We start from the raw sequence: 26,090 nt of genomic DNA on the forward strand, positions 1-26,090 counted from the left end.
AGATAAGATTCAGGGTCAGCAATAAGAACATCAGAGGTTCCCCCCCCCCACACACACCAAATTTCAACTGACTCATGTAGAATTATTTGGAGCATGCATTTTTCTTACCCCACAACCCAGTCCGTTTCTTGGCTCACACACTATTTTCCTCATTTCTGATTCAGGAAGCAGGCCAGCTCCGCATCCTGGAGTGGGACACAAAACACCACCCATCTGCAGAACGTATTCTTCTGCGCCATAGCATTGATAACGATTGTACTGAAAGAAAAAAAATCAGGCTCTCATAAATAAACTTTAGAAATTTGAAATCTCTCACTAATGAATTCAATTAATCTGGACAAAAACAGAAAATCTTATTTCATATTAAGGTGCCAGGAATTTTTCACAACAGAATAACAGAGTTGGAAGGGACCTTAGAGGTCTTCTAGTCCAATCATCTGTGAGCCCATTTTAGCCGCCAGAGGCCCTGCGGGCCGGTCCTTTGATATTTCCAGGCCAGCCCCACGGGGCGGATTTAAGCACCCCACGGGCCGGATCTGGCCCATAGGCCTTGAGTTTGACACCTCTGGTCTATAATGTTCTCTCTATCCACTGGAATTATCTAGATTTGGAGAATAAAACAAATGCAAAAAAAACAAAATCATTAGAAAACAAACTACAGATGGGAAATTTAAATACTGCACATTATCACTTACTTTCAGTATAGACAAACATCTCATTAGCAATTATGCATTGTGATGCACTGATCTGTACCAATGGAAGTAGTATAACACCCAGAGGAATAAAGAATTCTATACATTTGGGGTGTACAGCCTAATATCTTTCTTGTTTATTAAAGTATTTATGGTCTTGATTACCACAGCCTCTTGATAATTGACCATAAATCATACATGTAAAGTTAATTAGGGCTAGCTTTGGGGATTATCCTGGTAAGAATTGCCTTCAGTGAAATGGACAGTTATATGCATTTGAAAAACAAACAAACAAACAAATAACTAAATAAATTTGATTCATTGGATTCGATTTGGGAAACAAAATGTATTTTCACATTGAAGATTATGTTTATATAAACATAATGCCAAACCATTATACTATACTTTTCTAAAGACAAAAAAAAGGACTAGATGAACTCAAAAAACAAAATTGTGTTATATACATTCACCTAATTTATTATTCAGTCACAAGTTGTCTTTTGTATTTTAATCAGTATTTTCAAATGTATCTTTTAATTTCATCTCTCCTCCATTCAGCTTCATATAATTGAGTCAATACAAGTCCTACATTGTAATAAAAAGCCAACTCAGTTCCAAAATATGCCACTGATGTACCTATAGAACACATGCTTTTAATGAGTTTCCTTGCACTGAAATAGCGTACCCATCTTAGGGGCAGCCACATATATTGAAGACATCACTTCTGGAAAACTCCAGATTGCAAAAATCTACCCTACAGGAACTGAAAATGCTTTTTTAAAGAAATGAATCCTGTTTCCTCTTCAAGCCAATCAAGTCTATGTATATCTACATTGTATTCTGTAGACCTGCTAGTTAGGCTTTGCGTTTCTTCAACGGATGAGCTGGGGCAACACACATCTACTTGGAATCTCTACTAAATCCAATTCTGTGAGAAAAATATAATTAGCATAGGATTTACCTACTTGCAACATAAGAAATGATAAAGTCAAAACAAAGACTTGTAAAAATTCTTTTTCAATCCTATATAGTCCTTCTTCATTGTTGCAGATGATGACAACTTCCCTGGATGAAATGTGAAATCCTAATAGTGGAATTAAGCTAAGGGCCTTACTCATGGTCAATCATCCCATTACTTCCCATTTGGATTATTGCAATGTGATCTACACGGGGATGCCCTTGAAGTATATATGGAGAGTTCAGCTGGTGCAAGATGCAGGAGTGTGAACAGTTATTGAGTTTTTGGTAGAAGCAACGGTATACATCTCTGCTGCGGGAACTACATTGGTTACTAGTTTCTTTCCAGGTATGATTCAAAGTATGATTCAATTGACTTTTAAAACCTTATATATGGCATGGCTGTGAAAGTTGGACCATAAGAAAGGCTGAGCACCAAAGAATTGAGGCCTTTGAACTATGATGCTGGAGAAGACTCCTGCGAGTCCCTTGGACTGCAAGGCGATCAAACTTGTCAATCCTAGAGGAGATCTACCCTGACTGATCTTTAGAAAGCCAGATTGTGAAGATGAAATTGAAATACTTGGCCACCTAATGAGAAGGAAGGACTCACTGGAGAAGAGCCTAATGCTGGGAACAATTGAGGGCAAATGAAGACGGGGATGACAGAGAATAAGGTGGCTGGACGGAGTCACTGAAGCAGTAGGCGTGAGCTTAAATGAACTCCAGAGGATGATAGAGGACAGGAAGGCTGGAGAAACTTTGTCCATGGGGTTGCGATGGGTCGGATATGACTTCTCAACATGGCATGGGAACAGGTTATCTGAGTGATTGCCTCTCCCCAATTTTATCTTCTTGCCCCACCAGATCCAAGAGAGTGTGTGCATATTACAGGTTCTGTCATCTAGGGAATTAAATCTGGCAACCCCTAGGTGGCAGACCTTCTCTGCTATGGCCCCCTAGTTGTGGAATCTTCTCTCCAAGAGGTGAGGACATCCTCATCTCTTCTAAGCCACCAAAGGTCCCTCCAGACCTGGTTATGCCAGAAAGCCTGGAGATTCCAGGAACAGGTGAACTAGTGTAAAGGCTCCATTATTATTAACATCGCTTCATCTATTATTTTTTATTTTAGTTTTAATTTTTTAAAATAATGTAATGATAATTACGTTATTTATTGTTTTAGTTTTGAGAAGCATGGTGGCCTAGAGGTTAAGACACTTGCTTCATGCTTGGGAGGTTGAGAGTTCAATCCTAGGCAGCAACAGATGTTTCTCTATCAAGGTGCAAAGAGAAAATATCTGCTGTGAATTCTGCGTAGGTGTCAGGAAGGGCATCTGGCCAGCAAACATTCAGCTCCATTCAGTTGCCCTGACTCCACCCCGATTAAAAAGGATTGCAGGGTTGTAAAAACAAAAATAATATTGTTTTAGTTTTGCTGCATGCCAGTCAGAGCCACTTGTTTGTAAGATGGGCAGCTATATAAATTATATAAATAAATAATGCATGGGGGGTAGCTTTTGTACATTGTCTGCTATATCTAAATAAAAGCACCCTTACCTTGACAAACAAATCCCCAAACCCTCAAATTATGATCTATTGGAAACACAGAAAATAACAGTTGGAAAGGAAGTTGGAATCATCAATTTCAGCTCACTACCCATTGCATGAATCCATAATAGGATTAATAATCACATAGAAAATAAGTTATGGAAATATAGTACTTGCTAATATGCTGTCATATTTCTCCCTATATTTCATAAATTCTTATTTATTAATGTCTCTGTTAATAATGAGAAATCGCTTATCTGAAGCAAAAAGAATTAGCACACATGAAGAACAAATCACAGTGTTGGTGTTGTAAAGTTGCACTAAAATCCACAACTGGCAGAATTTCCTTGTTTTAACGTTAGAAATAGAGGCAGTTCTCTACTTATGATCACAATTAAACCCCAAGTTTCCATTGCTAAGTAAGACAGTTGTTAATTGAGTTTTGCCCCATTTTACAACCTTTCTTGCTAAACTTGTTAAGTGAATCACTGCAGTTGTTAAGTTAATAAATGGTTATTTTTTGTTCTCTCTCTCTCTCTCTCTCATCTGTGTTTATCTATCATTTATGTATCTGTCTGTTTTTCTGTCTGCCTGTCTATCTCTATCAATCCATCATCTATCTATCTATCTATCTATCTATCTATCTATCTATCTATCTATCTATCTATCTATCTATCTATCCTTTCTCTCTCTCTAGATGACAGATAGATAGATAGAAAAATTGATGATAGATTGATAGAGATAGGCAGAGAGAGATGATAAATAGACAATAGAAAGATAGATGATAGATAGATGATAGATACATAGATACATAGATAGATAGATAGATAGATAGATAGATAGATAGATAGATAGATGGGTGGAGGCAGGCAGGCAGGCAGACAAACAGACAGATCGATGAGAAATAGATATATTAAGTGAATCTTGCTTCCCCATTGACTTTGCCTGTCAGAAGATCACAAAAAGCTCATCATTATGATACTGCAACCGTCATAAATACATGCCAGTTGCTAAACATTCGAATTTTAATCACATGACCCCCGGGATCCTGCAATGGTCGTAACAGTCGTAAGGGCCATTGTAACTTTAAATGGTTACTAAACAAATGGTTATAAATCGAAGACTACCTGTACTTTTCTTTAGCTACTATTTTTCTAAAAAGTCAAGTTAGTTTTCTTCCTGATTCTATAGTCCAGGAATTACAAGCGAAGTTGCCAGCTTTGCAGCTGTTACTTTTTCTCGACTCATTCTACATTACAGGATTGTGCTGTGGGAGAAAAACGGGAGATCTAATGTAATGTACAGTACATCATGTTGAATTTCTGGAAGAAAACTAACATAAAGAAGGGAGGGAGGGACAGGTGTGAATAAAACTAAACCTATGGAAAAATATGGTAGCTTAGAAATTTGGTTGATGTGTGTGTGCGCATGTGTGTGAAAGAGGGAGGGGGGGAGAGAGAGAGGGAAAGAGAGGAAGCGGGGAAGAGAGAGGGAGGAAAGAGAGAGAGGGAAAGAGAGAGAGAGGGAAAGGAGTAAGGGAGTGAGGGAGAGAGAGAGAGAGATAGGCTGAAACTCAGATCATCTTGACTGTTCCAGCTTTGGGATGGTCTGGAAACGTCTGCCATGGTGAGTACGGCAAAACTGAATGTGTCTTTCCCTTTCTGCTCTGACTAGCATGTCTAGCAGCCTGCCTGATGGACTTTTCAATATCTATTATGGGCTCCTCAATTTCTGCAACTCAAAAGGTAAACCAGGTGAATTCACAGACTTTGGAGAACTACTAAGCTTCAAGTCATTGTCATCAACCAAAAAGTGGACATTGATATAACTCCCAAGTGAACGGAGGTAGCATTAATGTCTCTAATCAGGAATTCTGGCGATAGATACCCCTAGAACAGATATCTTACATATATCTGCCTGAACTAACAAAACTAATTGTCTGCATATATTTTAATCAGAGGAGACATGAATGAATGAAATATAACTATATTTGCAGCCAATATTCGCCCTAGCTGAATCAAGCTGGCAAACTCTAGAGACATATCACTTTTCCCTAACTCCCTAATCCTTAGGACTGTTCTCTAAAATAGATGGTGTATTCCTCAGTGCACACTGTTGGAGGAAATTAGGGTTGTCAAAATTTTATTTCAAGAATCATTTATAAGACAATTTTACTAACAGGACACGTAAACCAATGTTCTACAGGGTTTTAATTTATATGGCCTCCTATGAATATTAAAAGTACTTCCACACAAAACTTTGGGAATAGGAACTATCTTTACTGATCATAAAAAGGACTTAAAAATTCATTGTCAACTAAAAAATGTCATTAAAGAAGAAAAAGAACAGCAGGATTGATACACCTGAAATACATACCTGACAAATAAAGGATATTTTTGAAGTTGAGTTATTGGATGCCAAGAATTGCAATTTTCCTTCTAATTAACCAAGACATGTGATAGCATTAACAAATCTTTTTCCATGAATCTTCCTACTAACATAACTATTTTTGTTACAATTCTTAAAAGATGTATTTTTTTTAAAAAAATAAATCCCTAGCATAATAAATTTGGTATCCATTCTCCTCAATTTCCATTTTTGAATAGCTATTTAGAGATGGAAATGCTTGACAAACTTTTTAAAAGTGTGGATTTTGACATACAATTGCATTCCAAATTGTTTGATATCAGAAACTTGCAAATTAAATAATAGAAATGCAAATCATACTAAATGAACCCATCAACTCTTAGTTCATTTGGTTTCACAGAGAAGAGCAACAAGATGATTAGGGGACATATAAAACACATTTGCTGGAATTGGTAACATGATAGTAGTTTTCCAATATCTAAGAGGCTGCCACAAAGAAGAGGGGGTCAACCAGGGGTGACATGCTCCCAGTTCGGACCAGATCACCCGATCCGGTAGCGATGGAGGCGGGTGGTTCGGAGAACCGGTAGCAAAAATCCCTGCCCCCCCCATGCCCAGCTGAGTCGCACAATCATCAGAGCCTTTTTTTACTTTTAAAAGCATTTTTTCTACAACCTCTTCGGCCAAAAAATGCTTTTAACAGTAAAAAAAAAAGCCTCTGATGATCGCGTGGCTCAGCTGGGATTGTCAAAAAAAACCCTTTTTTTTCTTTTAAATGCCTCTGATGATCCAAGCTAAGTTGCCTGATCGGCAGAGGCTTTTTAAAAAACCTCTGCCGATCGGGCAACTCAGCTGGGATCGTCAGAGCCTTTTGAAAGCATTTTTTTACAACCTCTTCGCCAAAGTGGTTGGAGAAAAAATGCTTTTAAAAGTAAAAAAAAAAAATTGGCCACGCCCATCCAGTCACATTACCCCACCCACAGAACCGGTAGTAACAGATTTTACATTTCACCATTGGGGTCAACCTATTCTTCGAAGCACCTGAAGGCAGGAGAAGAAGCAGTGGATAGGCACTAATTAAGGAGAGAAACAATCTAGAACTAAGGAGAAATTTCCTGACAGTTAAAACAATTAATCAATGGAACAACTTGGCTCCAGAAGTTGTGGATTCTCCACCACTGGAGGTTTTTAAGAAGAGTTTGGTCAACCATTTGTCTGAAATGGTATAGGGATTCCTGCCTGAGCAGGGAATTGGACTAGAAGACAAGGTTCCTTCCAACTCTATTATTCATATTTTAAAAAGGGAAAGGTAGGTATGTTATACAAAAGAATAATTAAATCAGTGTTTATTGTGTCACAACCTGAAACTCTGTAAAGAGTTGATAGGTAGCACTTAAAGGTCCTAACCAAATGAATAAAAAGAAAGGATGAAGCACCATACATCTATTTATAGTTCAGGCAGTCTTCATCATCTTATTTGTCCACTTGTAAATTTACTGCCTGTTTTCTGCAGGGATCCCGAGTTGAAAAGCTATGGTAGGTAGTGCATATACAACAATTAATAAAGTGCCACGATAGATACACAGAATAATCATGAATCAATTGAAAGAAAGGAAGTGAGAGATAGGTCACATATGGGAGTCTCCTCTCCAATATTAGAACACTGGGAAGGTCATGAGATGTGCTTCCCTGGAGGACTTCCCTGGAGAGAGAAGAAGCCGTCTCACTTGTGTCTATTGTTCAGGATACCATCTTTCAGAGGCTCACTCACCTGCTCCTCTCCAAGAATTCTGAAATGATGCAGCTCTTTAATCAAGGAATCTGGACAGCCCGCTACAAAAAAGAAAGAGATCAAAGTGCAGGTTAGAATGGATTCTGACTTGCTCAGTATGATATACTGCAAGAATATAGCATCAACGATGGATACCCTGCTTAAACAGCATCATAAAATACTGTGAACCTAGAAGGGATATACTTCCATATTGCATTTCAGAACAGTTTAGGAATGCTGCACATGTGAGATGCTGAGAAATAGGGAAACTAGCAGAAGAGGGTTTTCTGCACAGCCAGTCTCAGCAGTTTTCTTGGATCTTGGGTCAATCGTGCCAGAATAATACATACTCACATAAGAAGGCATCTGTGAATAGAATATTGTTTCTTAAGACTGAGTTGGGTAGTGTGGGTGGCACATGGGATGGAAGCAGGCATGAAATCTACTTACCTTCCCTACCAGTTCGGAGGTCCACGTGCACATCACGTGCACATGCACATGCACGTGCACATGCACATGCACATGCACAGAGGGTAAAAAACAGGTTACTTCCTGGTTAAAACCTGGTTAAAACCAGGAAGTAATGACGAGCGGGCGGGTGGGCAGAGTTTTGTGCTGCCGTCACTACCAGTTCTCTGAACCACCCGCTGCCATCGCTACCAGTTTGGCTGAACCGGTCCAAACCAGTAGCATTTCATCACTGGATGGAAGCAAGGAAGAAGAGTCAGCCATGAACATTTTTTGCCATACAGATGCACAAGTTGTACAGATGTTGAATGAGAATAGAAGGATTAGAATCCATGGAAACAGATTATTAAAATATAACAGAATCTTCTAGGGTTTATATACAGGAACTAATATTCCACCCAAATAATATTTTTTCTCATTTCTTACATTTATCTACTAACATATACAGTACATTATATCAAATAAAATACAAAGCAATAAACGTAAAGAACCATAATGAGAGAAGGTCATAAATGTTGCTTGACTTATATGGAAAGGCACTGAAACCTTTCAAGAGATTCTCCGTAGAGAATTAGTTAAATTATAGTTTACTGGAAACTATTCAATATTCTAAAAATATACATATATCAAAATTGGTTAAATATTATTTTTTAAAAAACAACAACTCAGCACTGAGATTTATAGGAACACTAGAAATAAGCTCATTGATAGAAAAACGTTGCTAGAACTTGAATAAAGATCCCAGAATAAAGATTTATAATAGAACCAAATATATATAGCCAAATCTACTGCACTAATGTCATAGTACACTCATAAATATTGGTTCATCCTTCCACTCTTTTTCAAATCTCAAACTGTTGAAAGTAATTAAAATGCTGATGCAATGGTAAGACCTTTATCCTTCTCATGTCTAAGCTAGTGTTGAAGAACTGTATCTTTATGACCCCATAATTACTCTTGAGGTGTCAGACACTGATGCCAAAGGATTTAGTAAGTGACTTCATTGTACTAAAATTCACTGCTTTTAGTTAACCTTTTCTCCTTCATATAGTTTATTCTCATTAAGAAAAAAAACCCTGAAGAATTTGGACTGAAGGTTAATCACAGTTGCCATTGATAATACACAGCAGAGAGAAACATGACCAAAATATATCCAGCAAACAGGCAATGAGAGATTAATCAGGACAAAGGAAGAGATATGGAGATTTGTGATTTTCAAGAAGCAATAAATACATTATTGTCCTGGTCAGAAACTATTTAAAAACACAGGGAAAAAAAAACAGGAATGATATTTTATAGTGAGCAAGGAACATCAAGATGCTGGCTCAGTGTTCTTCAATCTAGCCAACATTCATATATTTGAACCAATTCCCAAAATTCTCAGTCAATAAGTTGCTCGGTTAACTCTGGAAATGTAAGCCCCTTCAAGGGATGTTTAGGTTGGGGAAGGCCTCTGCTATCTTTTCAGTCCTAACCCTAATCCTAACTCTTCATTTCTACAGTGTGAAACATTGAAACCCTTTGCTTAAACATTTAGAATACATTAAGCATGACTCAGTTTCTGGATCTTCAGCTTTTTATAAAGTACATGAAGTCTGTGGATAGACTAGAACAGAAAGTACTTTCTTCCCATGAATGCAAATAATAACTGCTATTTCAGTGCAAATAAAGATGGAGAAGGAATTATTTTAATAAATCATCTCAATGTTTTTTTTTTAATTTTATGCTGCTAATCTGAAGAGCCATTGCTGTTTATTTGATTAAAAAAAATAAATTCATGCTCTTGACCAGTAGTGAAAGGTAAAGTTTGTTACTACTGGTTCTGTGAGCATGGCTGGGGGGGGGGGTTGTAATGTGACTGGGTGGGCATGGCCAACTTTTTTTTTTTTAAAAAAAACATTTTTTCTACAACCTTTATTTTATTTTATTTATTTTATATTGGATTTCTATACCGCCCTTCTCCCTAAGGACTCAGGGCGGTGTACAGCCAGATTAAAAAACATGCAGAACAAATATTAAAAACAATTAAAAGATATATAAATTTGGCCCAATTAAAACTCATTTACCAATTAAAAACGTTTAAAACATTTAAAAACAGTTAAAAATTTCATCTTAAGCCAGCCCGGCTTGTTTAAATAAATGGGTTTTAAGGGCGCGACGGAAGGCACTGAGGTCTTGGATTCTCCTTATCTCTGGGGGGAGCTGATTCCAGAGGGTAGGTGCCCCCACAGAGAAGGCCCTCCCCCTGGGGGTCACCAGCCTGCATTGTTTGGCTGATGGCACCCCGAGGAGGCCCTCTCTGTGGGAGCGCACGGGTCGCTGGGAGGTCGTCGGTAGCAGCAGGCGGTCTCGCAGATAGCTAGGCCCTATGCCATGGAGCGCTTTAAAGGTGATAACCAACACCTTGAAGCGCACCCGGAAGACAACTGGGAGCCAGTGCAGCTCGCGCAGGAGCGGTGTTACATGGGAGCGCCATGCTGCTCCCGTCACTACCCGCGCTGCTGCGTTCTGGACCAGCTGGAGCCTCCGGGTGCTCCTCAAGGGGAGCCCCATGTAGAGAGCGTTGCAGTAGTCAAGGCGAGAGGTGACGAGGGCATGAGTGACTGTGCACAGGGAATCCCGATCAAGAAAGGGCCGCAACTGGCGAATCAGGCGAACCTGACAAAAGGTCCCCCTGGTTACAGCCGTCAGATGTTCCTCCAAGGACAGCTGCATATCCAGGAGGACTCCCAGATTGCGAGCCTTCTCTGTGGGGGCCAATGACTCGCCCCCAATAGTCAGTGATGGAGTCAACTGACTATATCGGGATGCCGGGAGCCACAGCCACTCAGTCTTGGACCTTAAGAGGTTGCAGAAAAAAAATGTTTTTAAAAGCCTCTGACGATCAGGCAACTCAGCTGGGATCGTCAGAGGCTTTTAAAGGCATTTTTTTTCCTACAACCTCTTCGGCTGAACCGGGAGCATTTCACCCCTGCTCTTGACTGACAAGTCAATATAGCAAACTTGCAAAATAAATGCTGTTGCTTTTTATTTTGGAGAGGGATCAATAGAAGAGAATATTTGTAGCTCAGGGTGGAACTGTGGAGTCTTTGGTGCTCTCTGAGCTTGGTTGTTTTCTTGCAGACATTTAATTAGCCAACTAAGTAACATCTTCAGTTCTATGTTGGAGAAGAGATGTTAAAGAGCATAAGGGCTGTTAAGTGCTAGCACTTAGCTGTCAGCTGTCTGCAATTAGTGCAAGTTCGAATCTCACCAGGCTCAAGATTGACTCAGCCTTCCATCCTTTCGAGGTAGGTAAATTGAGGACCCGGATTGTGGAGGCAATAAGCCAACTTTGTATAGAACAACACTGCTTAGGGGGGGCGGAAAGCCCTAATAAGCAGGTATATACAAAAAAGTATGCAGGCTATTGCTATAATGCAGTGTTTCCCAAACTTTTGACATATGTGTACCCCTTCTATAATTTTCGTAATGCTGAGTACCCCTCATAAAAAACATATGCTTTAATAAAAATCAAAATATATTTATTTTTTCTTTTTTTGGTACATACACAAAATAAACGAAAGTTATATTATAAAGAACATTTATTTGATTCAATGAGAAGGACGAAATTGTTTATGTTAAGATGACAGATCATCATAATTTGGTTCCCTGGTTGTTAATTTTAATCTGAGATGCGGTTCCACGTCCAATAGTCTGTTCCTTTTTTTCGACTTAATGTCTACAAATGCAGAAAAAGCAACTTTGCATAAATATGAAGTTGGAAAAGGCAAGACGTATTTCAGGACTTTTATAGTATAGTATAGTATATAGTATAATGCATTGTAAGCTGCCCTGAGTCTAAGGAGAAGGGCGGCATATAAATTGGACTAATAAATAAATAATAAATAAATAATATGGAACTATCCCTCTCTGGAGACTGTAGCTACAATACACTATGTAATCTGAAGTTGCAGATTGCAAAAATGCCCATTGTTTCATACCACTTCACCTAGAAGTTTAAGGCGATCTAGCAGATCTGTTCCCTTTATTTTATCCTTAAAAATCCTGCAATATAAATTGGTTAATCGAATGGGGTCTTGACCTTCCATTTTAGTGCAACACTCTATTCCCTGCAGCACAATGCCAACTGACAGGAACTTACACCTTCATGTATGTAAAGTCCCCCCACTGACAATTACATAAAAGGAAAGAGTTTATGGACCCACAAGATGTATCTGGTGAAGTTCTAGAGATCATATTCTGCCTGGACATAAAATAAAGCCATCTTCCTTTTACTAGTGGAATTTTGCACAGGGGCCACTCAGATTCTGTTCCTAACAACGCTAAGATATTATATACTAATAAACAAAGCAATGAAATTGTAATATGCAGTAACTGTTTCTGTTTTGATAAAGTATATTGCCTAAACCTGGGTAAACTGGGAGACAAAAGGTAAAATCCCCATTTGGATGTAATTCTAAATAAACGTAATTATAAGCAAATACATGTCTTCTTATTTTCTTTAAAATCATCTCGATAGCTTTCTCTGCAGCACTGCAAAACAGTTTGTTTGTTTGTTTGTTTTAAACTAATATAAATATTTTATTTATATAGTCACCTATCTTGTGTCAAACTCTTGGCATCTCACAAAGAACATCAATTTACATTGGTAAAACAACATCTATTTACAGAAATTTACTGAGCTAAAACCAAATCCAAAACCAAACCAGGAACTGTAGTTAAACCTTCATTTCCCAGAAGTTCATTTCAACAATTTCACCCTATCTCCGTGTTTTGAGGAAAAGTCAGCTTCAAGTGTTTTTGGGAATGTTAAAAGGGTGGGACACACTCAACCTTTAAAGGAAAAAAAGGCACATATCACAGATCCCATAAGATGGCATCATTTAAGGAAAGGTATTAGAAGTGTTCCTGCCCTATCTTGACAGGTAGAAGTTAGGAAGAGATAGTCCCCCAGATAACCTGGGCCAGATGCCATAGAGGCCTTTAAAGGTAATAAACCAACACCTTGAATTGCACCTGGGAGGAAACTGGGAACCACTGCAGCTAGCGCCACAGGAATGTTGAGATACCCATAACTGTGTGTGCTGCTATATTCTGGACCAGTGGTAACTTCTGAGTAGTCTTCAAAGGCAGCCTCATTTACAGGGGTGGGTTCTACTTACCTTTAATACTGGTTCACAATGGGGTCGCTTGTGCAGAAGCTTCTGTGCATGCGCAGAAGCGTTCTGATGACATCAGGGTTGGTGGGCGGAGCCTCCCACCAGTTTTACTACCGGTTCTATAGAACTGGTGCGAACTGGGGGCAACCCACCACTGCTCATTTAGAGCACACTGCAATAATTCAAACTGGGTATAGGATGAACCTGTGCAAGGGCATCCTCTACTTTTGGGCTGCCACCCATTGCTAGAACAGGAGATCTATGGTTTTATTGATCCATTTTATTGATGAGCCTTCTAGTGCTGAAAAAAAAATACCTTACCATATCAGAGACATTTCCATACGCCTATGATATGATTTAAAACCTAGCCTGCTATATATGCCCAAGTTCATTAGTTGAAAATACAGATTCATATTGATATTCATTTTGCCAAATCCCTTAGCAAAGACTTCTGGTTCTTTGTTCTATTTCTTCCTCAAATCTACTTGCTTGAACAGTAAATGCTATGCAATTCTTGCCTGAGACTGGAATAGATAAAGTGACAGGAAATGCCTTGCTAGCAATATAGAGAGAGCATATCAGCTGAAACAGGGAAAATTCTGCAAGAGTGATTGTGTGGCGCTCTGGCCTCTGCTTGCAGAAGCTCTTCCCTCTTAATAGCTGCTTTAAGGCCAAATTACTCAAAGTAAATGGACCGCTATGCCATTTGCTTCAAAGATACCTTCTTGCTAACCTTTATGGCAGATAAAAAAATATCAACAGGGAAAATGTTTGCATTTCAGAGTGCTGCCTTTTATTACTCAAGTATTTAAAGAAATGGGCATTTTTTTTTTTACTGTCTTCATTTGAATCTCATTTTGGGCTAAATGTTAAATATATTAACTTTCTTGAGGTTGTTAAATTTGGCTTTTCTCTCTAACTCACTGCTATATGGCAGCCTATTCAAACACACTAAAAGAGGGCCAAATTTTGACCATATCTTATAAATCAGCAGGCCAAGGGATTTAGAGCAGTTAGTGAAGACGATTAACAGATAGTACACTTATTAATGATCCACACCTTAGTAATGCACTAACATTTAGTTTTAAAATGTAGATGCAATAGTGAATTTTTAAACATTGGGGTACATGCCTCAAGGAATAAAAAGTGGAACTGTTACGATTTTAAATTTTTCTTGAGTTTGGGATTCAAATAAATGCATGTTTAAATCATATAAATTATTATTATCTAAATGAATTATATGTGGATGCATTTGACTCTGCCTTTGAAAATGAATGGAGAATCAAGTGTTAGCTTCAGATTCTTGCCTTATGTCATGCCTTCTATGAATTAAGATGGCATCTCATGGGGACTGCATATAAAAGGAGAAAAAACTCATCCATGGTAGACATCAGGTGATACTTACAATAAACTAATACAGCCTTAATACAGCCAGCAATCCCATTATAAAAAAGCACATCATTAATAAAAATCCACAGTGAAACTCAGTTTCAGAAAACCATCAAAAGAAAATCTTATTATATGTTAAGTGGATAAAGTACTTGAAATTAGAATAATAGAATCATAGGGTGGAGGGGACTTTGGAGGTCTTCTAGTCCAACCCCCTGCACAGGCAGGAGTCCTTAGTCTATCCCGGACAAATGGTTGTCTAATCTTTTCTAGAAAACCTGCAGTGATAGAGCACCCACAACTCTGGGAGGAAACTTGTTCCATTGATTAATTATTCTCACAATCAGGAAATTCCTCTTTATTTTTCCAGGTTGAAATTTCCTCTGATGATCTTCCATCCATTGTTTCTTGTCCTGTCCTCAGGTACTATGGAGAATAAATCAACAATTACTTTCCGATTTACTGAAAACCAAATTACTAACAGCTCCCCAAATGTAGAAGACACAAATCTGAAGCTGATGCTCCAGTTCCACAATGCTCATTGAGCAGAACAAAATGATAGACCAATTCTCAAATAGAGCTCATCTGCCTGGAACCTGCTCTGCACATCAGCCATTAATACAATTGAGCGAGTCCAGAAATATTTCACGAGAAGAGTACTCCACTCTTCTGCTCACAATAGAATTCCTTACATTATCAGGCTCGAAATTTTGGGATTAGACACCTTAGAACTACGCCGCCTTCAGTCTGACCTAAGCATAGTACACATAAATATCTGCTACAATGTCTTACCTGTCAATGACTACTTCAGTTTCAACAGTAATGATACATGAGCACACAATAGATACAAACTTAAGGTAAACTGCTCCAAACTTGATTGCAGAAAATACGACTTCAGCAACAGAGTGGTCAATGCCTGGAATGCACTACCTGACTCTGTGGTTACTTCCCCAAACCCCCAGAACTTTAACCTTAGATTGTCTACTGTTGACCTCAACCCATTCCTAAGAGGTCTGTAAGAGGTGTGCATATGCACACAAACGTGCCTACCATCCCTGTCCTACTGTCCCCATTTATTTGTATCCTCAATGGTAGGTTGCCCCCGGTTCGCACCGGTTCTATAGAACTGGTAGTAAAGCAGGCGGGAGGCTCCGTCCACCGACCCCAACGTCATCAGAATGCTTCGGCACATGCGCAGAAGAGTGCACGCATGTGCGAGCCAAGCAAGTGTGCACGCGGCTCCGCTGCGAACCAGTAGTAAAGGTAAGTAGAACCCACCCCTGCGCATCCTTATCCTGTATTCATAATCATGTTTATACTTATATCTGTTATCTTACGTGTTTGACAAATAAATAAATAAATAAATCTCTATCCACTGCTCAAAAAAATAAAGGGAACACAAGCAGAAGACATCCGAGATCTGAATGAATGAAATAGCCTTATTAAATACTTTGTTCGTTACATACAGTAGCTTTGTGTTCCCTGTAGTTGTTTGAGCAGTGTATAAATTACTGTATGTAAAGAACAAAGTATTTAATAAGGCTATTTCATTCATTCAGATCTCGGATGTCTTCTGCTTGTGTTCCCTTTATTTTTTTGAGCAGTATATATAAAAGCGAAAACCACTCACGCATTAATCATGAAATCTCCAGAACTGTAAAGCCTACAAACTTGAAATTTGCCACGTATGTTCCTCTTGGCTTCTAGGTGCTCACTGAGAAAGGATTTTTCAAAATGACCATTAGAGCATTAGTATTTCCTATATTATTATTAACATGCTCTGAATGCTAAGGAGCTGTACTCCCCCTCCCCACCTCAAAAGAAATCTGTTCCAAATACAAAACACAAGCAGAGGAGTTTCACTTTCAGTTTTACTTTCATAGCAGCAAGCAGCTTTACTACAGAACAGTTGAGCTAAGCCACGCCCAGCCTCCTTCCTGTCTCCTTGCTCACACAGCAAATACTGTTTGAGTTTCCAAACACCCCTCAACTCTCTCACACACTGACAGGATGCTACCGATGGATGCTGCGGGCTGGGACATTGTACTCCCCCTCCCCCTCTGTTCCAACTGCCAGTTGCATTATATTAACACACTCTGATGCTACAAAGTTACACATTCTACATTAAGTTTCAGGCTGCAAGTGTCAATTTATCAAGCCCGAGCACATAGTTTCTTAGTGAAGTACGGGCATCCAGCTAACAAACAAACAAACAAACAAACAGTTTTTAAATACAGTTTCCGCTAGGAAACCAGAAAGTTTGAGCAGAAAAGCCCCTCTTCTAAGGGGTTATTATGAACTTCTCCACTTGCTTAAGGTGCTGGACAGCTCCCTGCTGACACTGGCAGACAACTTGTCTTGTTTAGCAAGGGACACTTTCCCTTCAACACAAGGTGACTTTATTTGGCTTCATTTCAACAGTAGCAATTTTGTCTGCTGCCAGCCATGCTATTTATACCTATTAACTTTGGCTGCCTTGTTATTGTACATATCTTGAGGCTATATGCACAACAGGCCTAGGGAACAAAGTAATATCATGGTTTTTATTTTTGGTTTTCAAAAGTAGCTTTCATCTAGAACACATGCCTCCTTTACTAATATTGTATCCATAAATATTATAGTAGAAAGCTCATGACATGAATAGGAGGTGAAAGGTGCTTTGCACTTGTGCCCTTCTTGCTGTTGAGCACAATCAGACCAGTTCATGAAAAGATTTATCTTCTTCATCTTTTATTCAAAGAAAAGATGAAATCTCCAAAGCAAGCTCTTTTCTTGGATTTCAACTTTCATGCTGGCATGGGTCTTTGAAGATAGTCAGCCTTTTTTTTTTCCCAGAGAGCTAGGAGAGTATGAGAACTTTCTCTATGCTGTGAAAATGATTCTAAGAAGGGCAGAAAAAGACCAACAATGGCTGAGTAAAAAGTAGAATTTCATTACCGAGAACTGGAAGGAGAGTAGAGATGTACAGGTCAAAGGCAAAAGATAGGGTCTTTTTAAAAAGGAGATCCTTAAAAAAAATTAACAATTGTATTAAAAGAAGAATATTAGAGGGCTTCAGGATAACTGAGTCTTTGGGGTGAAGTAGTGTATAAATCAGATAGCTGATGTTTTAAAATTAATTTTGTCATATTTACATATGGAATCAAAGTTGTCCTTCTGTCTTTACACAACTAAGAAATCAGCAACAGCAATAAATTTGCAGGTAGTCCTCAACTTGCAACCACAATTGAGCCCTGCTAAGCAAGACATTTGTTCAGTGAGTTTGGCCCATTTTGCAATCTTTCTTGCTACATTTGTTAAGTGAATAACTGCAGTCGTTAAATTAGGAACACAGCTGTTAAGTAAATCTGGCTTCCACATTGACTTTGCTGGTCAGAAGGTTGCAAAAGGGAATGTCATAAATATGAATCAGTTGCCAAGTGTCTGAATTTTGCTCATGTGACCATGAGGTGCTGCAACGGTCGTAAGTGTGAAAAACAGTCATAAAACCCTTTTTTTCAGTGCCATTGTAACTGAATGGTCACTAAATGAACTGTTATAGTCATTAAATGAATTGCATTACCTATACTCTGTACAGTGATACTGTAATTAGCACTCAGGCAAAAAAAAAGAGGTCAACTTTCTGGAACAATTTCATAGCTTTAAACAGCATTTCGTAATTTGGTTGTACTTCTCTGAAAAGGGGCTGTTATGAAAAAGAGCTGAGGTGGCACAGCGGTTAGAGTGCAGTACTGCAGCTACTTCAGCTGACTGCTTGTTCAGCAGATCAGCGGATCAAATCTCACCAGCTCGAGGTTGACTCAGCCTTCCATCTTTCCAAGGTGGGTAAAATGAGGACCCAGATTGTTGGGGGCAATATGCTATTTAGTATACTGTCTTTGGTGTAAACCGCCCAGAGTCCTCGGAGAGTGGGCAGCATAGAAATACGAATAATAAATAAATAATAAATAAATAAAAGGGATGAAAGAGTTTTCAGTCTTACAGAATCATCTGAGTTATTAGAACTTCCATTAAGATTGACGTAGGAAATACTACCCTAACCATCAATTTATTACCCACACCAGGGGTGAAATCCTGCAGGTTCTTACAGGTTCTGGAGAACTGGTAGCGGAAATTTGGAGTAGTTCGGAGAACTGGCAAATATCACCTCTGGCTGTTCCCAGAGTGGGGTGGGAATGGAGATTTTGCAATATCGTTCCCCTGGAGTGGGGTGGGAATGGAGATTCTGTAGTATCCTTCCCCTGGAGTGGGGTGGGAATGGAGATTTTGTAGTATCCTTCCCCTGCCATGCCCACTAAGCCACACCCATGTCCACCAAGCCACGCCCACAGAACCAGTAGTAAAAAAATTTGGATTTCACCACTCACCCACACCTTTGGTAATGTTGGGTGACATAATCCCAGGAAGCAGAAAAAAGAAGAGCTGGCCAGAAAAAAACACAAAACAAAACAAAACACAAATGTTAAGAAGAAAGTAGGAATATCCCATCAGGAAAGATGGTTTCTGTAAAGTAGTTTCTTGAACAGCTTTGAATCCTAAATGCTGATCAGTCAGTCTGTCTTCAGTCCACTTAGAAAGAACAATAATGACATAGTTCTTAGGGGACCCAAAACAGCAACGCATGCAGCAGCTTCACTCCTTTATGCCTCTCTAGGAGTCTCTGGAGGCTGGGGACAACAATAAATGTCACCTCCTGTCCCACTGAGAGTTGGGAAATGGGCCCTTTTAGGCCTCCGGAGGGCCTCCGAGGGAGTGGGAAAGGCTGTTTTCGCCCTCCACAGATGCATAGAGAGGATCTGGAGCCAGGTAAGAAAGAAAAACGGGCCTACCGGGCCATCGCATGCCAGAAGTGGAGGGGGCATTGCGCGCGCATGGACAGGGCGCATAGAATTATGGGTGTGGGCATGCACACGCGCGAACCTCCACTGCCCCCCCCTCTCCTGGCACGCGATGGCAAAAAGGTTAGCCATCACTGGGATATACCTTTGTGAGTTGACGGTTCTGGAAGTTGTAGCTTCAGCATATCTGGAGGAGGCACCAGGTTGAGAAAGGTCAGAGATGAAGTGATGTATGTCATTAAAAGGAGTGAAGCTGCTGCATGCGTTGCTGTTTTGGGTCCCCTAAGAGCTATGTCATTACTGTTCTTTCTAAGTGGACTGAAGACAGACTGACTGATCAGCATTTAGGATTCAAAGCTGTTCAAGAAACTACTTTACAGAAACCATCTTTCCTGATGGGATATTCCTACTTATTCCTACTATTCCTAAAAACGGACCTTCCCCACCCCTCCCAGGCCTGAAAGGTCCCATTTCCCAACTCCCGGTGGGAGAGGAAGTGACTTTTTTGCTGTCCCCAGCCTCCAGAGCCTCTCTAGGAGTCTCTGGAGGCTGGGGACAACAATAAATGTCACCCCCTGTTCCACCGAGAGTTGGGAAATGGGCCCTTTCAGGCCTCCGGAGGGCCTCAGAGGAGTGGGAAAGGCTGTTTTCGCCCTCCGCGGATGCATAGAGAGGATCTGGAGCCAAGAAAAATGGACCTTCCCCACCCCTCAAAGGCCCTCCGGAGGCAGGAAACAGCCTGTTTCCCTACTTCTGGTGGGCCCAGAAGGCCTGAAAATCAGCTGGCCAGCACGCGCATGTGCCCCAGAGCTGAGCTGGCGTGCCCACTGATATGGTTATGCGTGCCACCTGTGGCATGTGTGCCATAGGTTCGCCATCACGGGTATATCCCAAATATATTCGAAGGACAACATACCAGGAGAGACTGCTGCAAACCAAGCCACACTTTTCTGAATCCATAAGGAGTCCTTCGGTGGGGATTTAAATCAATATTTGAATGCTACATAAATGCCTTACACTTTAAGTGAGACAAACTAGCTCTAGGCCAAAGATCAAACCTGTGCCGAATCACATTCAGTCAGTAGAGATTACTGAAGGCCATTCAAAGAAAGATACTACGCACAAAATAAATTAAATATTGAGACAGGAAATAATGACTTGTTTGTTTAAGTATCAAAGTCCTCTAGATGATCAGCATTATTTCCATGCATTTGATACTACCAAAATATATATCCCCGTCACATCTTTACCAATATATATATAATCACACCATCTCCTTTAGTGTGCTCTATGATGTCATTTGGCACTATTTCTTCTTGGCAAGATGAGGACAGCTCTGCATTTCACCTTAATCAGATAAAATTAGGACAGGTGGCAACCCTGCAGGCAACACAATTATGCAAAATGCCAGCATTCAATACACACTGTCACACACTGTCCTTCCAACAAACCCCTGTGTAATGGGACATCTTAGTTGGTTTTTTTTTTTTTTTTAACTGACAGTTTGAAATTGAAATGCACTGCAGGGGGAGATTCTTCCCTCATTTATGAAACATATAAATGAAGAATGTCAGCGATATCTTTAAATATATTTGTACAGGCTTGATCATAACTGCATATAAAAATAGGATAGAGGATAAAGGAAATTAACCCCAAGTTCAATGCAAAAAGAATTATATGTGACATATCATTATTCTTATATCGCCACCAAGGGATTGTATTCTGCTTTCAGAACTTTTGGCAGGAATAATTTGTAGGATACTTCTGCATACTTCAAAAATTATTAGGATGAATTGTTTCAAATTTGACAGGAGCACAACGTTCTTTTGATATTGATTAAAACACCCCGACTTTTTTTTTAAAGCTTTCTGCACAAGCCTGAAAATAAGAGGCTGCCATTTTAAAGAGTCTCACTGAAGAGAAGACCTAGGGTTTCCCCAAATTCTGATTTTTAGGATGCTGTGCAGAGCAGACCCTTTCAGAGAATATGTACTGTAAAAAAATTTTTTTTTCTTTCTTTATTATTGATTTTTGTATTTTTTTTCTGTTATTCTTTAACAATAAAAATACAATAAAAAATTAAAAAAAAAGAATATGTACTGTAATGTTGATTCATCACCCCTTGATATACTGGAATTATGCAACCTTATACCTACTTGCTGCTGTCAGAATGCCAGTTAGATTGAGCTAAAGGTCTAAGGAGACCATCCCATTGAGTTCAATGATGCTGACATCCAAGTAAGTGGATATTGATTGTGGCATTAGGGTGTAAGTCACTGTCCTATAGAAATGAACTGCAGAAACTGCATGGAGCATACAGAATCAGGGCTATATATCTTAATGGTTTTCTTGAATTGCACAGCCAATTTAAAGTCTTGTTGACTAGAAGGCTTTAAAAGAGGAAATAGATGAAATAAGCTGCTTCAATATAAATGGGAGAGTGAATGCAAATGCCAGTTGCACCATAGAGATAATACACCCAGCTTACTTTAGAATGCTACACTTAGGAAGCACCTCAAGCACTAGAATAGTCAATACTTCACACTAAACTATGGGAAATGAATGCACAATACATCTCTGTGGGCCAATTGTTCAGTGTGTCAGCATTGCAGTACCACCAAATTAAGCTGCACCACTTTGCCTGTTGGACCCAATTTGTAGCAATGTAGGGCATCTGTAGAGAAGGTTTTGTTTTTCAGATGAATCTTGCATATGAAACAGACAAAATTAATTAAAACTTGACCATCTTTCAGGACACCCTGTGCGGATTTTACTCCGCTAGTCATTGCTGACTATAGGGGGCGGTGCTAATCTCTGTTTCAAGGCCAAGGAGCCAGTGCTGCCCGAAGACATTTCCACAGTTATGTGGCCAGCACTGATACCTTCCCACCAAAGTGGTACTATTTATCTACTCACATTTGCATGCTTTCAAACTGCTAGGTTGGCAGGAGCTGGGGCGAGGACGGGAGCTCACTCCGTCATGTTTGCATTTGGATTTCAAATCTGGGTTGCCAGCTTTTCAGCCAACAAGCCCAGCACCTTAATCGCACTGCCTCAGTCTGTCTTTCAGAAATTTCTTAAAGCAGGAATTCTCAAAGAGTGTGATATTTATCACTTCAAAGCAGGGGTGTCAAAATGGCGGCCTATAGGCCGGATGCGTCATACATAGGCTATGCCCACCCCAGCTCTGCGAATGGGAAAAACATCACGAAATGTCAAGTGATGGCAACGTGACGCCACCAGTTTGACACCCATGCTTTACAGGGTGAAAGTGAGTTTACATGACTACCCTACAAATAAAAATGATTTCATTTGGCAAGATGGAGGGTTGGCAAGGAAGGCTGGCAAGAAATAAATATACCACTGGAATTAAATATTATCAAAATAAATATAATTGAATAACTCATAGATTATAAAATAAAATGGTTAAAAAACTACAAACTTCATTAACACGTATAGTTCCAGATGCTCCAATGTCTAAAAAATATATTATTATATATCATTCTGGTGGGGATGAAGTCTAGACTAAACTAGACTAGGACACTAGATATGAACAAAAAAATAAAAATATGTACAATATAAATTTCCAGAGCAATTTTAAAAAACCAAGTAGTAAACAAATTCATTTCGTTCTCTTTTTCTTGTAACAAACAGGAAATTCAGTAAACAAAGTGAGCATGCTTTTTAGCATTTTACTATATGCATAATGTTATGGTTAATGTGGACTTTTAGAAACATAATTGCATATAAATTGGTTCCTTATAAAATCACAATGTCTGGTGTGTTAAAAGTGGAATGATATTTTTCTCAGAAAATACCTGACTGTAAGAAATGCATTATAATTTCTAAGAGTTTTGAATACCTACTAAGGTAGACAGAGCAGAATTGGAAGTTTTTGTTTTTCAACACAGGCAAGTGTATTCAACCGCTTTTACTTTTTTCTGGAATGTGGGTTATTCTGAAAGTAGTTACAACAGGACCTGGGAGTACAAATCTTTTGATATTCTTCCTCCAGAGAAATCTGGGAAATCAATTCCTTATTTGTAAACTAATCTCTGTAAACTGACTTTTATTGCCCACTCAATTGTAGCTTGTTTTTTTAAAGTTGAGCCAAATTTGTGGCAGGACAGGAACAAATCCGCTAATTTCTATAAAAGCGAGAAGGAAAAAAAAGGCAATTGAATCATTTTTTCCACTTTATGAGGTGATATTTTGTCCAAGAATATTTGGTCCTATTTTCATGTTTCTTTGTTTCTAATCCATTATAAAGAAAAGTTCAAATTAACGCTTCAATAACACAGTCTTGACTTGACAAAAAGAATATACAGGTAGTCCTCAAGTTACAGCCACAATTGAGCCCAACATTTATGTTGCTAAGTGAAACATTTGTTAAATGAGTTTTACCCCATTTTACGATCCTTCTTGCATCAGTTGTTAAGCGAATCATCGCCGTTTGCAACAGTTGTTAATGAATCATTGCAGTTCTTAAATTAGTAACATGATTAAGTGATTCTCGCTTTGGCATTCACTTTGTTTGTCAGAAGGTTGCAAAAACTGATCACATGACTCGAGAACACTGCAACCATCATAAATATGAGCTAATTGCCAAGCATCTGAATTTTGATCATGTGACCATGGGGATGCTGCAATGGTCGTAAATGTGAAAAATGGTCAAGACAGTTTTTTCAATGCCATCATAATTTTGAATGGTCACTAAATGAACTGTTGTAAGTTGAGGACTGCCTGTATGAATCCCAACTCATCACTTGGGATTTCCTTTTTCCCTTATTCTGAATTAGGCAGTGATGTCTTCCTGATGTTTTATTCAAAAATATGCAACCATCAGACTATTCTGAAAAGATTGGAAGGATCGTATTTCAACTACCCCAAAGTATTGTGGCCAGTGGCCAATCAGCTAACTATGAGAAGATCACAAGTGGACATGATTGGAGTAACATTAATACTGTCTATTCCAATGACCTTTTTAGTGGGGTATATCCAATCCTGTCTGAAATTTTTTAAAGGAAGGTTACCCCATGTCAAAACAAAAGACAGGACATAAATAACTGATATGATGAACCAATCAAATAAATTAGCAGCAGTGGTTGAGATCATGAATCCCATGAATATAGGTTTTATAAGGTGGTATCTTTAGCCACAGAAATTCTGAATTGCCAATTACATACATGGTCAGTTCAGCATTGATCTCACCATGCAGGATCATTACTAGCAAAGCAAATTACACAAGCAAGCTATAACTCTGCATGAACTCAATAAAGTGTGTGTCTATGACCATTTCAAATATATTCCATAAAGTTAGAGTTGCTAACCATGGGCTAAACTTACAGCATTAACTTCACATTCGAGGATTGGTGACTTAATTTGACTACCCTTGAGGCTGCTTCTACGTCCATGATGCTATGAATCTCTTTTCATCATTTCAGCAGCTGATGATGAGTGAGATAATAGCCCACTAGAGACTGTTTGTGTTTTATCCTACCAAATCAAGAGATTAAATCGACTCCCGAAATGTCTAAACTACAGAATGATTCATTTGTATTATTTTCATTGATTTGAAAAAGCTGTGGGATAAAAGTGACTCCAATAGCACTTAAACTACTGTAACTCATCTAGCTCTATACAGTTGGGTTTTCCATCATCTTTTCAATCCAGACAACAATTACCCCGTTTCCCCAAAAATAAGACCTCCCCAGATAATAAGCCCAATCGGGCTTTTGAGCACATGTGCTAAAATAAGGCTTCACCGAAAATAAGCCTTCGCCGAAAATAAGCCCTACCCAAAAATATTTAAATGCATGCACAGCCAGTTCCCGTCATTTCCTCTGGTTAGGGTTAGGGAGACAGAGCTGGAAATCAGGTAAGATGACAAGTGGAACCCCATCTTGCTCCATGCGCCCCAAAATAATAAGACCTCCTCGAAAATAAGGCCAAGCACTTATTTCGGGGTTCAAAAAATATGATAGGGTCTTATTTTCGGGAAAACATGGTATTCTAGAAAAAAAGTCTCTCCCCCTCCCCCAAGGAACAGAAGACATGAAGAGTTTTATTGTCTATTTTTATCCTTGTAGAATTGTATGCATGTAGAAAAGTAATTCATACTTTAAATTTATTTTAAGATATACTAACAGTTATGTTATATTCTAAAGCACTATGAAGTGGTATATAAGTCTAAATGCTACTGCTATACTAAAATCTAATGTGGATTTTATCATTTTTAATCTTTTGACCTTTCAGCATCTCAAGAGCTTTTCTCCACCATCTTATTTCTCAGGTCTATGGGCTATGGGTGGTCCAAGATTAGACATCAGACGCCCTATCTTGAGCATAGCACTAAGTCCCTCTGCAAGAGCACTGGCACATATGAACTGAACATTTAAAGATGCAGTTTGGATAGATGAACATTATGGATACCTGGAAGTCCTAATTCTGATGATGACTATCATCTTCTACAAACTTTAAGAACTGTGTCTTTTCCAATGTTCCGATGTCTGGCTAGTGTTCTTTCTGTTACTATTTTATTGTAACCACTTTCTTGCTGTCCATTTCTCTTAATGTCCCCTGGCCTGTGCTTACAAAATTGTCATGTCTGCCCAAGGCTTCAATTTTCCCACCTTTCCAGCTCCAGCCCTCACACCAGGAGATTTTTACGGCAACTGAAAGAAATGAACACACAGCAACACTAAAGCTCTATTACTGCTTATTTTCTGCAGACAACCCTTTAAGAGGAAAAAAAGTGCTTTTACCAAAATATATAGAATTTTTCTCCTCCGTAATTTATGGCTCCTCTTGATAATGACCAAATGACCTATTCCCCAACTCTTGAGTAATTTCTTAATACTACTATAGTGTTTATCCCTAACACTAAGAACAGAAACAC

The 26,090-nt window shown here is 39.0% G+C and overlaps 1 protein-coding gene across 3 annotated transcripts in view; it reads right to left on the reverse strand.

The window, feature by feature from the left end:
* Positions 1 to 26,090, reverse strand: part of PRKN (parkin RBR E3 ubiquitin protein ligase) — a 722,481-nt gene that overhangs the window by 119,170 nt on the left and 577,221 nt on the right. For all 3 annotated transcript variants that reach the window (XM_034428505.3, XM_034428508.3, XM_034428509.3), the window contains 2 exons: positions 7,336 to 7,397; positions 109 to 258 (listed from right to left, as the gene is read on the reverse strand). In XM_034428505.3, coding sequence (XP_034284396.2) covers positions 109 to 258; positions 7,336 to 7,397 — 212 coding nt within the window. The remainder of the gene's footprint in view (positions 1 to 108; positions 259 to 7,335; positions 7,398 to 26,090) is intronic.

Source organism: Pantherophis guttatus, chromosome 1 (genome assembly GCF_059756535.1).
Source record: "Pantherophis guttatus breed Tessera chromosome 1, ASM5975653v1, whole genome shotgun sequence".
NCBI classification, from domain to species: Eukaryota; Metazoa; Chordata; class Lepidosauria; order Squamata; family Colubridae; genus Pantherophis; species Pantherophis guttatus.